General features: G+C 41.5%; 2 protein-coding genes across 2 annotated transcripts in view; one reads left to right on the top strand and one right to left on the bottom strand.

Annotated features, from left to right (window-relative positions):
• The window catches only part of SCAR (wiskott-Aldrich syndrome protein family member 3 SCAR), a 174,190-nt gene extending 160,963 nt beyond the window's left edge, over positions 1-13,227 (bottom strand). The window contains exon 1 of the mRNA XM_017610790.1: positions 13,095-13,227. The gene's annotated coding sequence lies outside the window, so the exon portion shown is untranslated. The remainder of the gene's footprint in view (positions 1-13,094) is intronic.
• LOC108359110 (uncharacterized) lies at positions 2,831-3,616 on the top strand. The gene has a single exon (XM_017610788.1). The coding sequence runs from the start codon at positions 2,831-2,833 to the stop codon at positions 3,614-3,616; it is 786 nt and encodes a 261-aa protein (XP_017466277.1).
• Positions 13,228-16,107: the final 2,880 nt, after the last annotated feature.

Here is a 16,107-nt window from a genome sequence, read left to right as displayed (position 1 = left end):
TTTTAGTGCTGGTATGAGGTAATGCACCAGTGGATAAGGTCGCCAGGCGCTAATTCAAGCGGCATCTTACCGCGCTGTTACGTACCTAATACAAAACAGTGGCCAACTTATTATACATTTAAAAGTTCAGCTATAAATTATGTTTTAGTTACATAGAATATTTGTTTCCAAAGAGGCCACACCCATGGTACAAAAGTCATCAAATAAAAGCTGTGGAGTCAACAGCTGTGGAGTTTATGATGGTTGGCTACCGTCCACAAATATAAATATGCACTCTGCATGGCTTTCTACAATGGCGAGTCCAAAAATTCTTTTTGCTGTACACCTTCCTTTTGGTCTACATGAAATTGCAAACACTGTTAATACATCCATTTTTTCATGTGCTAAAAATCGTACTTACCTAAAGGGCTACATGTCCAAAGTTATTGCTGCTGTTCCTAATTAATCAATCTTTGTATATTTATTGATTCCTGCACCATATGTTGCCTAGTTGGCAACACTACGTTGTATTCATTTTCTTATGTTACTTTGTTTAGTATTCATTTTCTTATGTAACCTTACTTAGCAACTTCTAAGCTTTGTTCGCTTTGTAATTTATGCAAATCATGTATGTACATTAGGGTGGTCCAAAAATGTATGGGAGAAAAGTAAAATCGGAAATTTAATGCTCTCACCACCTAGGATTGTTCTATACCGAAAAAAAATATACCCCTGTTTTTTTTATTTTAAAATCAAAATATATTTAGAGGTCGCTGAAAGCGCTCAAAGTTTCCCATGTATTTTGTATGGGGAAAAAAAGATTTTTCGTAGAAATGGCATAGAATCCATGGAAATTAAAATTTTTCAATCTGAAAATTCTGCTTCTCTTCAGAAGACTTCAGAGAATAATGCCCAATTGTTTATTTAAACGTTTTTTAATTTAAACTATTTTTTCTTTTTTTCTTTTGTATATTTCTGTTTGTATATTTGATTTTTTTTTGGGATATTTCGGAGACCCTTAAAAAACAGTTAAAATTAAAAAATCGACTGACGAGCCTGCTGCGCAGTGTCACGATCTGTAAAATAGTTGAACCACGTTGCTGGAAACTTTCACCACGGGACAGGTGTTTGCCAGGAATTGGTTCTTGCGCGGGACAATCTTATTCGTACATCACGACGAGTGGTTGCGCATTACGCTTACGTGAATTTCTGTCACTACATCGTTTAGCGCCTCGCCTTTTCTGTTGTATTAGCGTGGTCGTGTGCGAAAACCACTATAATGGCTGAAAGTTGGAAGGAATTGGTACAATTTCACGGGCGTACCAAGGCGGCGATTACACGTGTCCTTGGCTTTGCGCAAAATCCTCCACCGGATCAGGAACAGTATGATATACTTACACGAACTGATCGCTTAAAGGAGGCGTGGGATGAATTCGTTGCAGCCACAAACGCCATGTATCAATTCCGTGAAAGTCCCGAATATTCTAATCCAGACGAAGACTATGGAGTTTACGATGGAAAGGTTTTGACTGCACGTAACCTGCTTCGCTCGCTTCAGGATTCCTTTACGATTCCAACTCAACAACCCAGCTTGGATGACACCATATCTCGACTAGCTGAACAACAGTCTAAATTTTTTCATAAATTTTCTACAACTTCGATTCCAGCACAACATGCAAAAAACGATTTGCCTAAAATTACCATCCCACCTTTCACCGGCCTGTACAAAGACTGGCCGCCATTCAAGGACTTATTCACCAGTGCAATTGCATCGAAACATACCCAAAAGTGTCATCATCTCAAATCATTGCTAAGGGATGACGCAAATTATCAAACACATTCCGGTAACTGAGGCGTCTTACGCAACGGCGTGGAACAGAGTAAGCGAACGTTTTGATCGCCCACGCCATATTGTCGCCTCATTTATTGAGAACTTTATGGCACTCCCCTTGTCATCAGGGGAAAATTCTACAATTCTTCGTAAAATATCAGACGCAGCAAACGAGGTTATCAGGGGTCTACATGCCATATCCCATGACGATCACGACTGCTGGCTTATCTACCTTCTCCTAGCCAAGCTAGACTCAGAGTCCCGACGAAAGTGGATTGAATCTAGTGAAAATCTCAAAGTACCTACCATAACGGAATTTTGTAAATTCCTTGATTGCGAAGAATTAGAATTGGCCCAACATAGGACGCAACCCGCACGCCTTCGCAACTCTGAAACTCGGGGTCCTAGTTTCAACTAACGGGGGTCTCATGAAGTGTCCAACATTCTTATCCTTGAGCACAGATGACCGGCGAGCGATGGCCAAGGGTAAATTGCTGTGCTTCAATTGTCTAAAGACAGGGCACTCGACATCAACATGCAGTTCTAAATTCAATTGTAAGGTATGTAATCGACGCCACCACACACTTCTACATGGCCCACCGTCGGCCGCAGGTACAGCGTCTCGAGCAGGTCAAGAAAGCTCTTCTGGTTCAAGCAGGATCGACAATGGTACGCCATGGTCCCTACATCGCACGCTCATTGACATCGACACCAGCTGACACCTACACAAGTCAGCTATCACCGCTTCGTAAGGGATCGACAGCCTTGCTGCCCACAGCCATAGTTAACGTTCAAACCGCCCACGGTGGTTTTTTGAAATGTCGAGTACTTCTGGACACCGCATCAGAACTATCGTACATCACCGAGCGCTGTGTCCAGAGGCTTTGCATTCCGCGCNGGAGGCTTTGCAATCCGCGCTCTGCTGGTCGCATTGCTGTAGATCCCACATTCCAGACACCTGGATCGGTCGACATTCTTTTCGGTGCAACCTATGTCTGAAAGGTGTTCACCTGTAACAAAATGTTGGACTCAAAGGGAGATCCTGTTGCAGTTTCCTCAATTTTTGGATGGGTGGTCAGTTCAGCAATTGACGGGGTGGGTTCAGCGGATTCCACCCAAGCTCTGCACGCCATAGTCGATGTTGATAACTTTCTACAAAATTTCTGGGAAATCGAGGAACCCTGTCAAACTCAACTCATGGATTCCGACGACATAACCTTAGAAGAGCACTTCCAACGCACGCATACGCGTCATACCGACGGTAAATACATTGTAGAGCTACCATTTAAGATGGAAGCACCGCGGTTTGCGGAAGCATTATCGGGCGCCGTTTCGCGTTTTCACGCCGTCGAGCTTCGTCTACAGAAAAACGAATCTCTTGGTGAAAAACTTCGGGTGGTGTTCGACGGATCGTTTGCAGACAGCAGAGGAGTTGTTATTAACAGCGTTGTGCATATCGGTCCTAGCATTCAGCGCAATTTGTTTTCCGTATGCTTGCGATTCAGGATGCACCGATATGTGTTCCGACAGATATGGGTCGCCGAACATCATCGAAACTACCAAAGGATCGTGTGGAGGGAGAGTCTTGCTGATCCCATAAGACACTTCCAGTTATGCACGGTTACGTATGGTACGGCTTGCGCACCATATCTATCTGTCAGGGTACTACAACAATTAGCAGAGGACTATAAGCATCAATTCCCACGCGCAAGATCAATCGTACGCGATGACTTTTACGTCGACGATATTCTCACGGGTGCCGACTCCAAACAGGAACTCATTGAAAAGCTCATGAGGAGCTTGTGAAAATGCTTGCTGGTGCTGGACTGGAACTCCGAAAGTGGGTATCCAACTGCCGTCGCATATGCAAAGACGATGACACGCAACACACGCTGGGTAAAGACGCCACAAAGGTTCTCGGATTGCTATGGAGGGCGAATGACGATATACTCACATACCAAACTCGCGCGCCTAATATGCGCACTTCCAGCAAGAGGCAGGTACTTTCCGACGCATCCCGTATCTTCGATCCTTTAGGATTACTGTCACCAGTGACGGTGCAATTCAAATTCTATTCCAGGAGTTGTGGTTACACAAGCTAGGTTTGGATGATCCTTTGCTAATGCATCTAGCAGAGCGCTGGCTGAAGTACCAAGCTGATATTCACAATATCACAAGCCTGGCGCTACCTCGTTTCCTTAACTCTACGAGGCACTTCGAGCTCCACGGGTTCCTGGATGCCTCAATAAAGGCGTACGCTGGCGCTGTGTACTGCCGCTTCAAGAATCCAGATAACACGTTCACTATATCATTGATGGCCGCCAAGACACGAGTGGCACCTCTGAAGCAGATCTCGCTGCCTCGGTTGGAGTTGTGCGGCGCTCTATTGTTGACACGGCTAATGAAGACAATTCTAAACGTGCTGCCGCATAAATCTATAACAACATACGCCTGGTGCGACTCAACCGTTGTATTGGCTTGGCTGTCTCATCCCTCGGTAAGGTTGAAAACGTTTGTAGCAAATCGAACTGCTGAGATTTTGGAAACTTTTCCACGCAGCGTTCGGAGCCACGTCGAGTCGAGGGAAAATCCAGCTGATTGCGCGTCAAGGGGATTGGCAGCCTCTGCAATTGTGGATTTCAATCTCTGGTGGAAGGGGCCTCCTTGGTGTGGCGATGAAGAGCGCACTCGTAAGCTGGTGTTTCAAACCAATCATCAAGAACTACACCAGATCCCGGAGGCCAATGCTGAGATGAAGAGCAGTGTACTAAGCTTAGTGGCTACGGAATCTCCACTCAGCAGTTCATTTGACACATTGATGCAACGTTCATCATCATGGCAGCGGCTCTTTCGAGTTACAGCCTATGTTCTACACTTTATTCACAATGCTCGGAAGACGTCACGCAGGCCTGACGTTAAAACACTTTCGTACGATGAAATCAAGGAGGCGCGCATCCTTTGGCTACAACAGGTTCAAAGCTGTTTCCAGGAAGACATTCAGCAATTAAAACGAAATGATGAGATGAGTTCTCATTCAAAGCTTTTGCAGTTAGCTCCGTTCGTTGACGAGTTCGGCCTACTACGGGTAGGTGGGCGGATTCGAAATTCAGAATTGCCAACGGAAACTCATCACCCGGTTATCCTCCCAAAGGAACATCGTGCAACGGAACACATACTTATCGACGAGCACATTCGTAATTTACATCCAGGAGTCTCAGCGTTGTTTGTGATAGTGCGGCACAGGTATTGGATTTTGGGAGCAAGAAACCTGATTCGAAAGATTACGCACAATTGCATCAAATGTTTTCGACAGAAGCGCACCTCTACACAGCAATTCATGGCAGATTTACCGGCGATACGTGTTCGCCAAGCACATCCCTTCCAACATATCGGCGTTGATTACGCTGGGCCGCTAACTTTGAAATTATATCGGGGACGTAATGCTCGCACGTCCAAGGGATACATATGCCTGTTTGTGTGCCTTGTAACATCGGCAATCCAGATTTGAGCACTGATGGGTTCCTAGCTGCATTCAAACGCTTCATTTCGCGTCGAGGGAAATGCAGCAAGATATTCAGCGATAATGGGCGAAATTTCGTGGGGCGGCCCGCGCGCTGAACGAAATGGATCGGCTTCCCCGTTCGCAACATCATAACAACATTGTCTCGCAGACACTCACCGATGAACAAATTCAATGGAATTCATGCCACCCAACGCTCCGCTCTGGGGTGGCATATGGGAGTCAGGGGAACGGTCAGTGAAATTGCATTTGCGGCGTGTGATTGGGACCACTATTCTCACGTATGACCAGATGTACACCCTTCTGGCCCAGATCGAAGCAGTAATCAACTCACGGACACTGGGGGTGGTGCCTGACAGCAATACTAATTATCTGTCGCCGTCTCATTTTCTCATAGGTAGACCGTACACGATGGCTCCCGAAGGAGATCTTGCCCAGGTCCCCATCAACCGGCTTGAGTATTGGCAGCATATCCAGAATATGTACCAAGGCTTCTGGAAGCAATGGCATCGAGAATATCTTACATCGCTGCAAAACCGCCCGAAATGGTGCCGGCGTAATCCCAACATGAACATCGGGGATATTGTGGTTCTCAAGGAATGTAACATACCACCTGCAATATGGCCGATGGCGAAGGTTATTTGAAGTGCATCCTGGCAAGGACGGATTAGTTCGAGTCGTCAAATTTAGGACCGCTCATGGTGACTTAACTCGTTCCATAACCAAGGTGGCAGTTCTACCCTTGTCCTGAAAATAACTTTTCAGCGGGGCCAGGCATGATCAGGAATGAGACACGAACACACCATATGTTGCCTAGTTGGCAACTCTACGTTGTATTAATTTTCTTATGTTACTTTGTTTAGTATTCATTGTCTTATGTTACCTTACTTAGCAACTTCTAAGCTTTGTTTGCTTTGTAATTTATTTATTTATACTTGTTCATTCATTTTCTCTCGTTCATTCTTCTATTGGCCAGAGAGACAGCAGCACCTGACTGCTTAGCAAAGAAAGTAAGTTGGAGATAAAATTTGTTACTATTTCTGTAATACAAACATTGTAATAGTAAAATCAAATTCGAAATTGTCAAACAGAAAGAGAAATAAATTTAGAGAGACCGAAAAGAATACAGATTTTGTTGTTGGAAAATCTAATTGGATAGTTGTTAAACCGAAAAGAAAGGATTTTATCAGAAACGGAAAACATCAGCTTTATATAAGAATTGAACTTCGTTGAATTTATTTGCGAAAAATTTTAATTCAGTTTTGTTAATTGTAACAATTTAATTAATGCAAACAAAATTTATGATTTGATGTAAAGTCAAGTGCGGCTGGATTTATGAATTAACCATTTAAAAATTTATTTGTACTTTTAAACTTAGTAAACACTGTATATCTAACTTTTAAAACTGTATATTTGACATGGACAGAGAACAGATTTTTGCATTAAACGTGAACGTGTTGAAGGCAAAGCTTACGGAGCTGGGTCTGTCGACAAACGGACGAAAAGCTACGTTGCAGGATAGGCTTTGCGAACATTTCGGTCTGACCATAGGTGGGGACGGTGGTTCTGACGGTGAAAGTGATTCATTTGAAAGTAGTGTATTACCGGTGGCGGGAGTTGGGCGCCCTATGTTCACTTTGCGTGATATTGAAGGATCTCTTCCAACATTTAGCGGTACGGGACAGCCCACCGTGGAAGAGTGGCTAGACGATTTTGAAGCCAATGCTACTGCAGTCCAGTGGGGAGATTTGCAGAAGTTCATATATAGTAAACAGTTATTGAAGGGTGCCGCAAAACTTTTCATCCGCAGCCCGCGTGGTATATCCTCTTGGAATTCGCTTAAACAATCTTTACAAAAAGAATTCGGCATTGTTATATCATCTATTGAGGTACATCGTGCCCTTAGAAACCGTCGTAAGCGTCCAAACGAAGACTATCGCGAGTATCTCTATAGTCTCATGGAGATAGGGCGGCCGATAAATTTGGATGATAAAAGTCTAATCGAATATTTTGTAGACGGTATTCCAGACTCGCGATCAAATAAAGCGAATTTATACCAGTCTAATACTATACAGGAGTTGAAGGCACAGATTCTAGTTTATGAAAACGTGCGTTCGGGGCATCCACCCAGTACGGGCTCTTTTCAAAACAAACGTGAGGATAAAACGGTTAGCAAAGCACAGGGAACTGAGACGAAACGTTGTTATAAGTGTGGCGAAGTAGGTCATTTAGCCAATAAGTGTCAACGGCCACGACAGACCACATGTTTTTGATGTGATCAACCTGGACATCGCGTTGCTGATTGCCCTAAGAAGAAGGCACAAGTAAAGCAGGAAAGTGCGGGGGTTAACACACTAGAGGTGATGCGCGTTGCGTCTATTGCCTGTGTAATTTTCAAAGACTTAACGATTAATAATTTCACGTTTTCTGCATTGATTGACACGGGTTGCGACTTATGTCTCATGAGATACGACGTTTTGATGATGTTAGGAGAAATTGAGCTGTCTAACGATATACATCAACTGCGGGGAACAGGTAACAATATTCTGACGACGATTGGTAGTTTCGTAATTAGGGTTACAATAGATGGAATTGAGTTAGACATCACCTTCCATGTCGTACGCGAGCGTGACATAGGAAATGGAGGCTATTATTCAGAATTATTCGCCTAAGAAACAACGTGATTCTCCAGTTGCTATGAAGATCTGTTTGACGGACGATACCCCGGTATTTCAAGGGCCGAGACGCATGTCTTACTCAGATAGGTGTGTAGTTGACAAACAAATTGTGGAGTGGGTTAAGGAGGGCATTATCCAGCTAAGCTCTTCGGAGTATGCATCGCCAATCGTGCTGGTGACGAAGAAGGATGGTAGCAAAAGGCTTTGTTGTGACTACCGACGCCTTAACGAGAAAATTATGAGGGATAATTTCCCAATGCCGCTAATGGACGACGTCATTGAGAGACTGCAGGGAGCGCGGGTATTTACCACATTGGATTTGAGAAATGGATTCTTCCATGTACCAATCGAGGAAGACTCAAGAAGGTACACGTCATTCGTCACCCATCAAGGTCAATATGAGTTTTTGTATGTCCCGTTTGGAATTTCAAATTCCCCGGCTGTCTTTACGCGATACATTTCCGCAGTATTTAGGGAGCTAGTAAGAGATGGTAATTTACATGGACGATTTAATAATCCCATCCATGGACGTAGGTCAGGGTATAGCTAAATTGAAAGTGGTGTTAGGCAAAGCGGCTGAGTATAACCTGCGTATCAAATGGGAGAAATGCCAGTTTCTGAAAGGGTCGATTTCTTGGGTTATATAGTGGAGAACGGTACAATACGGCCATCAGACGCAAAAACTCAAGCGGTAAAGAATTTCCCGAGACCTTCAGATAAGAAGTCGGTTCAAAGATTTCTAGGTCTCACGTCATATTTTAGGCGATTTATTGAGGGGTACGCAGTGATCGCCAAACCACTGTCAGACTTGTTACGTAAGGATGCGACGTTTGTTTTCGGTGAAGAGCAGCAGGCAGCGTTTCAGCAGCTAATAGCAGCATTGGTCAGTGCACCAGTCCTGCGACTGTATAACCCCAAGGCACTAACCGAGGTACATACGGATGCTTCAAAGCACGGCTACGGAGCCGTACTCCTACAGAAGGACAGCGAGGACCAATGTTTTCATCCAATCCAATACATGAGTCGAAAGACGAAGCCAGCAGAGGAAAATTACCATTCGTATGAATTGGAGGTGCTGGCAATTATTGAGGCACTAAAGAAGTGGCGAGTTTATCTCATGGGGATGCATTTCAAGATTATAACCGACTGCAACGCGTTCGCGATGACCATAAAGAAAAAGGATGTTCCATTAAGGGTGTCCCGCTGGGCGATGCTGTTGCAGGATTTCGATTACGAAATCGAACACCGGAGTGGATCGAAAATGCGTCACGTGGCTGCTTTAAGTCTAGTTGTGTGTTTGATGTTAGAGGACTCGTTGGCTCACAGGCTTAAGCAGGCTCAGCAAGAGGATGATTGGATCCGGGCGGTACGCAAGGTGTTAGACAAGTATACATACGAGGATTTTTATTTCAAACATGATTTACTGTATAAGGACCCTGTAAGAGAGCTCATAGTTGTGCCTTCACTAATGGAGGAAGAGATTATACGGACAGCGCATAAACAGGGGCACTTCTCAGTGAAGAAGACCCAGGAAGCCATTAAAAAGAACTTTTTTATTCCACAGATTGCCACAAAATTAGCCAAAATTGTCAGAAGCTGCGTTGAATGTATCATCACAGATTCCAAACCTGGACGGAAGGAAGGATTGTTGAACCCCATCGGCAAGGAAGATAGGCCGTTAAGCACACTCCATATCGATCATGTTGGCCCTATGGAACAAACGAAAAAAGCGTACAATTATATCCTTGTGGTAGTCGATGCCTTTTCTAAGTTCGTGTGGTTGTACCCTACGAAGAATACCGGTGCCGAGGCAGTCGTTGATCGCCTCCCAAAGCAAGCTGCAACTTTTGGTAATCCCAGACGTATAATCACTGACAGAGGAACGGCATTCACGGGTAACCTTTTCAAAGAATATTGTACAAAGGAAGACATAGAGCATTTGCTAATAGCAACGGGGGTTCCACGAGGCAACGGACAAGTTGAGCGCATACACCAGATTGCTGTACCGATGATATCAAAGTTGTGCTACGAAGAACCGGGAAATTGGTATAAACATGTTGGTAGGGTACAGCAATACATTAACAACACACCGACGCGTAGTACAAAACATTCTCCCTTTAGGATTTTGACTGGGCTAGAGATGAGGGTTACGGGGTTGCCAGATTTTAGTGAATTAGTAGAGAACACAGCTGTAGAAGAGTTAGATTCCGAACGCGAAGTGACACGCCAACAAGCAAAAGAAAATATTGCTCTTATACAAAAGGAAAACAAACGTAATTTTGATGCCAAAAGAATAGAGTATAAACCAAACCAATTAGTTGCCATTAAGCGTACTCAATTTGGGAGCGGGCTCCGGCTAAGGCCCAAGTATTTCGGTCCATATAAGATTTTGAAAGTATTGGCTCATGATAGGTATGAAGTAGAGAAGGTGGGCGAGAGTGAGGGTCCTAGGCGCACCACTACCGTCGCTGAATACCTTAAACGCTGGGAGCCATCGTTCGAGCCGAACGATTAGTGAGGAGGGCCTAATGTGGGATTTGCATACGCTAATAAGCAACCCTAAACTGCAACTCTGACTCGACGAACGAACGAGCGACAATTTAACGAAAGAGACGAGGACAGTGACAACGCCAACGAACAACGGGCAGTTGAAATTAAAACCTGACGCGCGACACAACTTAAATTTTAAGATCTAGTGTAACTTAATTATAACTATTAATAAACGAACATTAAACCGAAATACCCGTCTATTAATCCCGCATGTATTTTTGCGTAGAATTCCTTTCTGCGTAGGCGGCCTTCGGCCGCACTTAGGGATTGTAACCCTCAGGCAGTAGAATTCTCCTTTCTGTGTTGCCAAAGAAGGGGGGCTGAACACCTTTTGCAGAGAACACCTTTCTGCGTAGCCGGCCTTCGGCCGCACTTAGGGATTATAAACCTCAGGCTGTAGAATTCTCCTTTCTGTTTTGCGAAGAAAAGGAGCTGAATACCTTTTGCAGAGAACACCTTTGTATATTTTTAATGCTTACTGGGTTATATCCTATCTTCTTTTGTCTCTCATTCTTTTGCATATTTTGGAGTTTGACAGCTGAACACCGCCATTTAATTTGCATATGCAACCAAAGTCAGACGCGTGATTTTGAAGGTGTTTTTATTTAATGAATTGTGATTAATTGATTTATGTTACAAGTCGTAAAGCAAGTTATAACTAATCGAGTGAAGTGTAATGTGAAGGGGAATACAAAAATGTATTGGTGAAGTGGATGCTTTAAGGAGAATAGGAGTGATAAATGTACGCTAATTTCGGAATTTTACAAAAAAGGACATATTTCAAACCCAATTTGTAAATAAACTAGTGACCAAAATTTACAAAAGTGAGCGTTAAAATAATAGGTTCATTCCTTATCTTTTTGGACTAAAATCTGAAAAGTGTCAAAATGCCAGACCGTAAGCAAAATGCGCTCACTAAAAGAGAATAACAGGAAAAGTAAAGGAACCCAAAAAACAAAATTTTTAGTCCAAAGAATGGCAACAACAAAACTAACGTCAAATAAGAACAGAAATGTATGTACAAAACACATTCACACAAGCACAATAAACACTTGCTGTATCAATTATTTTTTGTCTCCTTCCAATTTCAATTAATTTCTTTTACTCTTTAGATTATTCTCACTTTTATTCTTTAATTTCCGTTAATTTAAATTCAGTTGAGTTTGACACTTTTCAGGATTTTGCCAGAAAAAATTCTTCTGACTAAATCTGACTACTTCGGACTGATGAGAGTCACTCTCACTGACTGTTGCTCTCATTTTTGCTGTCATTTCCGAGTTAAGGAACGCTTTTTGGACTAAGGCAAGGCGCATTAATTACAGGTGATAGCGATAGAAGCTATGCTTCTTCTTATGAGCACGCTTGTGTCAAATTATCGTCTGCTTTGCTATATTTACATATCCGCGTACACACACACATATACGTATATATATACCCTGCAAACAAATGCTCCCGAAATCTTTAAGTGTCGGAAATTTGTTACGATTCTTTTAGAAATCTGTAAAGAAAAACATATGAGGCGGTTGATAAGAACTAGTAAAGAAATTTCTGTACGATTTCTTAAAGAAAATTCTTAAAAAAAATTGTGAAACCTTTCAGAATTCTATGAAATCCTGGTATGCAGGGTATACATATACACACGAATATGAGTAGATAAAAAAGATGGTGATGACACAAGGAGTTCATACCAACAGTAAATGTTGTTTTTGTACCATTGCTACAACCTGTAGTTGTTGAATCATGGACTTAGGTCGGTGTTATGCAGAAATTTTGTTTGGCAAACTGCGTGCAATTGTTGTTGCAGAAAACTCGGAGAGAGCGAGTTTGGCGACTCTCACAGCAAACTAATTTTGTTTGGTCAAACTGCAGCAAATTCGGTGTTGTCATATACAAAAATTTTAAATTCTGCACGTTATGTACATCTGAAATTCTCATTTCGTGTTGGCAATAGCCATGAAAACCATAATGAACGTGCAACACTGTGCCAAACTCGACATAACCACCTCCGAGCAAACTAAGCAGCCGCCATTTAATTTGGCAAACAAAAGTTTGTCTGCATAACACCGACCTAAATCTGACTACTTCAGACTTTTTCTGGGAGAAAAGGAACGCTCCTAATGCGTACACCCTTGACTATAAGTGTGTGGAATTTTTTTTTGTATGTTGTTGTTGTTGTAGCAGCATACAAATTCCCCAAAGACTTTTTGGGGAGTGTTGCTGGAGTGACAGTCCTTGGCCAGATATAAATCTGGGTCGTTCCGGTTACGTAGACCCGACTGTCGTTGTATCGGGCCACCCCTTTGGACGGAATAGCCCGAAATAGTTGTGAGCGCTGCTACTAAACCCCACCCCAACATTCGCTTTCGCAAAAGCTCCGCATCGATTATTGCGAATGCGAATGTTGATTTTAATGCGGAAGTTCGCACCAACCCTGATATGTATGTACCTACAAAATTTGGCCAACCATCCCGAGCCATATGTATACATATATCTATATGTCCCTTCTCATGCGCACATTTCACTAACTTATAAATACCTTAGCTTCTAATCCATTTGGTGCGTACAAATCCTTGCAATAAAATATTATAACACTAAACCAATCGTAGCTGACGTTTTCATCACGTTAACTAGAGCTGTAAAACCACAATACAACCAGTAAACAATAATGATGTGCTGAATTGCCGGTACCCAATACTCGGTACCCAATACTTCAGAAATATCTCGGTACCCAATACCGATTCTATATATAATTGCAGCCTTTTGTCATAATTTTCAACAGAATATCTGTCAAAAAAATTGCATAGACTTTATTTTGACTATGAATATGCTTCACAATTAGTACGTATAAGACGATGCTTCCCAAAAGTTGAACAATTTGTACTAAGCAATGTGGAAACCACATATCAAAACACTCTCTTCGCCTTCTTGCTATTGTCGCAACAGTAAAATTCCGTTTTATCAGTTTCCACCTTCGTAGATCTAAAATTTTAGAAAAATGCTTGGACGGATGAACGAAGTCTTTCAGGCCTACAAAGATAACATCGTCCGAATCATCTAGAAAAAAATGTTTCAAATAAGGAAGAGTTTCTCTGCATTGTGGCGATGGAAAATGGAAATTAAAACCTCTATTAGCCTCTATACATGCGTTCTAATTGGAAGCCTAAAAGTTTTGGTACCGAGTATCGAAAGATTTGGATACTTATTAAATCGGTACCGAGTATCGATCAATACTTCAAAGCAAGGCGAATTAATAGTTGCGATCCCGTACGAGTCCGGACTAGTCAGAAATAGTCAGAATCAGTCATGAACGAAAGACACAAGATCACGCGGGACGGAAAGAACGAAAAAAGTTATTTTCTAGCTGCCGAAATCTCGACGCCATCTTTGCTGTAAGAAGTAAACAACGAAGAGAACGGAGAAAACCGCGAAATTGTTGAACGCATGAAAAATCATTTTTATTATGCAAATTCTTCTAAAAATCATGCCGTTGTGTTAAATTATTCTTTATCTTATGTGTACACACGTTGTCACAAGCGAAAATGAAGAAAATTGCAGTAAAAAGCCACCACCAAATTGTAAACAACGAAGAAATGTAAATAAACGGCTAATGTCAAAATCGTTCAACTTTTTTCCTTAATGCGATTCTAACGGGCTACTCTCCTGCCCGCGTGATCTTGTCTTTTTGGTTCATGAGAATCAGTCAGATTTTACTGGAAATCGATCCCGTACTCGGTTCTCTGACTATTGAGAGGACAAAAAAGAGAGTAAATACGGTTCTCTCTCTGTCAGAAGTTACCAGTTTTAACCCGAGAATTTTTTGCTGGTAAATTCTGGTAAATGTGTCAAACGATCAGCTGTAGGGTGTTTGGCAACCGTATTCCTCGGACTCGGACTAGTAAAACTGTCAAAAACTAAAAATTCGCTCAGAGCAAGAGAGTAACATTGAAAAGTACGGGATCGCTTTCTAGTAAAAAATGGTAACTTCTGTCAACTTCAACATAACCTCTAAATTTTGGTTGTAAATTTTTGCTTATTTTGTATGTAAACACACTCAGCTCACACATGTAAATATCCAAAAATACTTTCAAATTCGTTAGAATCCACTTAAACAAGTAATTAAATACTTTTCAACATGAATTAGCAGAGTGCACTTTTCTTTTGTTTACAATTTGGCTGCCAAACACACTCCAGCTGATCGTTTGACACATTTACCATAATTTACCCGCAAAAAATTCTCGGACTAAAACTGGTAACTTCTGACAGAGAGAGAACCGTATTTACTCTCTTTTTTGTCCTCTCAATAGTCAGATAACCGAGTACGGGATCGATTTCCAGTCAAATCTGACTGTTTATTTCGTTCAAAAATCGATTTTCATTAAAGATGGTAGAAAGCATTACGTTTTCTAAACGTATAAAGAATCGCTACTTAAGCGTGAAATTAAAGCATTTTATTTTTTGTGAACGAAGCAATGAACATATGAAGAGAAAATAGGTATAAGCGCAATTGCTTTAATTAGCTTAAAAGGATGCTTTACGCAAGATCTTAATATACATCAGAGACCGGCTTTGAGTACTTATAAAATTAGTATACTTATTCATGATCCATAAAAATTAATGCAAATGAGCACTTACACTAATTCAAAAAATGACTAAGAGTAATTTCCACCAAAACAAGAACACACTCAAAATATACTAACTCTTATTTGTGGCGGCAATTTTTGTCTCTTTCGAGTATAGTATACCCAGCTGGATTTTACTCATTTGGTCGAGTGAGAGGCTGAAAATAATTTCAATGAGTTTAATATTAGGTTTGTTCGTCGAGCAAAAAATTTGTACGAATTTGTACGAATTATCACGATTTTTGCCCAAATCGCGTTCGTGCAGACCAAAAAATTATCCAACACTCAAAAATTGTGAGAGCAAAGTGACAGTTCTCTTGGAGAGAGGTTGCAAATTCTTGCTGGAAAAAATTTTGCCAGCAAGAATTTGCAAACACGAAATACATGTGGTTGTGGTGCATGGTTGCATTTTTGTCTACAATAATTTGAATAAATTAGTTCGTTAAATTTAAAAATTTATAAACACGAGCGATTTTTTTATGAAAAAAGGGAGTAAATAATTGTTGATATAATTAATTTAGTTAATTCCAATGATTTGAACTTAATTCGGCTGAAAAAAATGGTATTCGCAATCGGAATGCAATTTCAACCAGAGTCGATTTAAGAAACCCGACAGCTAGTACGATGAAGAAATTGAAATGTATGTTAAAGAAAGTCAGAACAACAAGAAATATACATGTATATCCTGTTTTTGGCCATCCGAAAGAATTTTAAAAATTTTATACAAATTTTTTATATTTGAAATACAACCGTGGACGCCAGCTGGCAGGGAAACTTGCAAATTCCTGCAAATTTGCGTTCGTGCAGAAATTTGCAAGTTTCTCAACATGAGAAAGAATTTTTTCTTACTCTCTGATATTTTGAGTGTTGGATAATTCTTGCTGGATTTTCGACGAACAAAGCTATTATTTGTGTTCTGCATGCAAGCGT

This window comes from Rhagoletis zephyria, unplaced genomic scaffold, assembly GCF_001687245.7.
Source record: "Rhagoletis zephyria isolate East Lansing unplaced genomic scaffold, Rhagoletis_zephyria_1.1 Rzeph_scaffold_00340, whole genome shotgun sequence".
Classification (NCBI taxonomy): Eukaryota; Metazoa; Arthropoda; class Insecta; order Diptera; family Tephritidae; genus Rhagoletis; species Rhagoletis zephyria.
The sequence above is the reverse complement of the archived record's forward strand: the minus strand, read 5'-3'. Positions and strand labels throughout refer to the sequence as shown.

Bases quoted from the DNA above. Each gene is read 5' to 3' on its own strand.
- LOC108359110 (XM_017610788.1), top strand. From the start codon at position 2,831: ATGTTGGACTCAAAGGGAGATCCTGTTGCAGTTTCCTCAATTTTTGGA.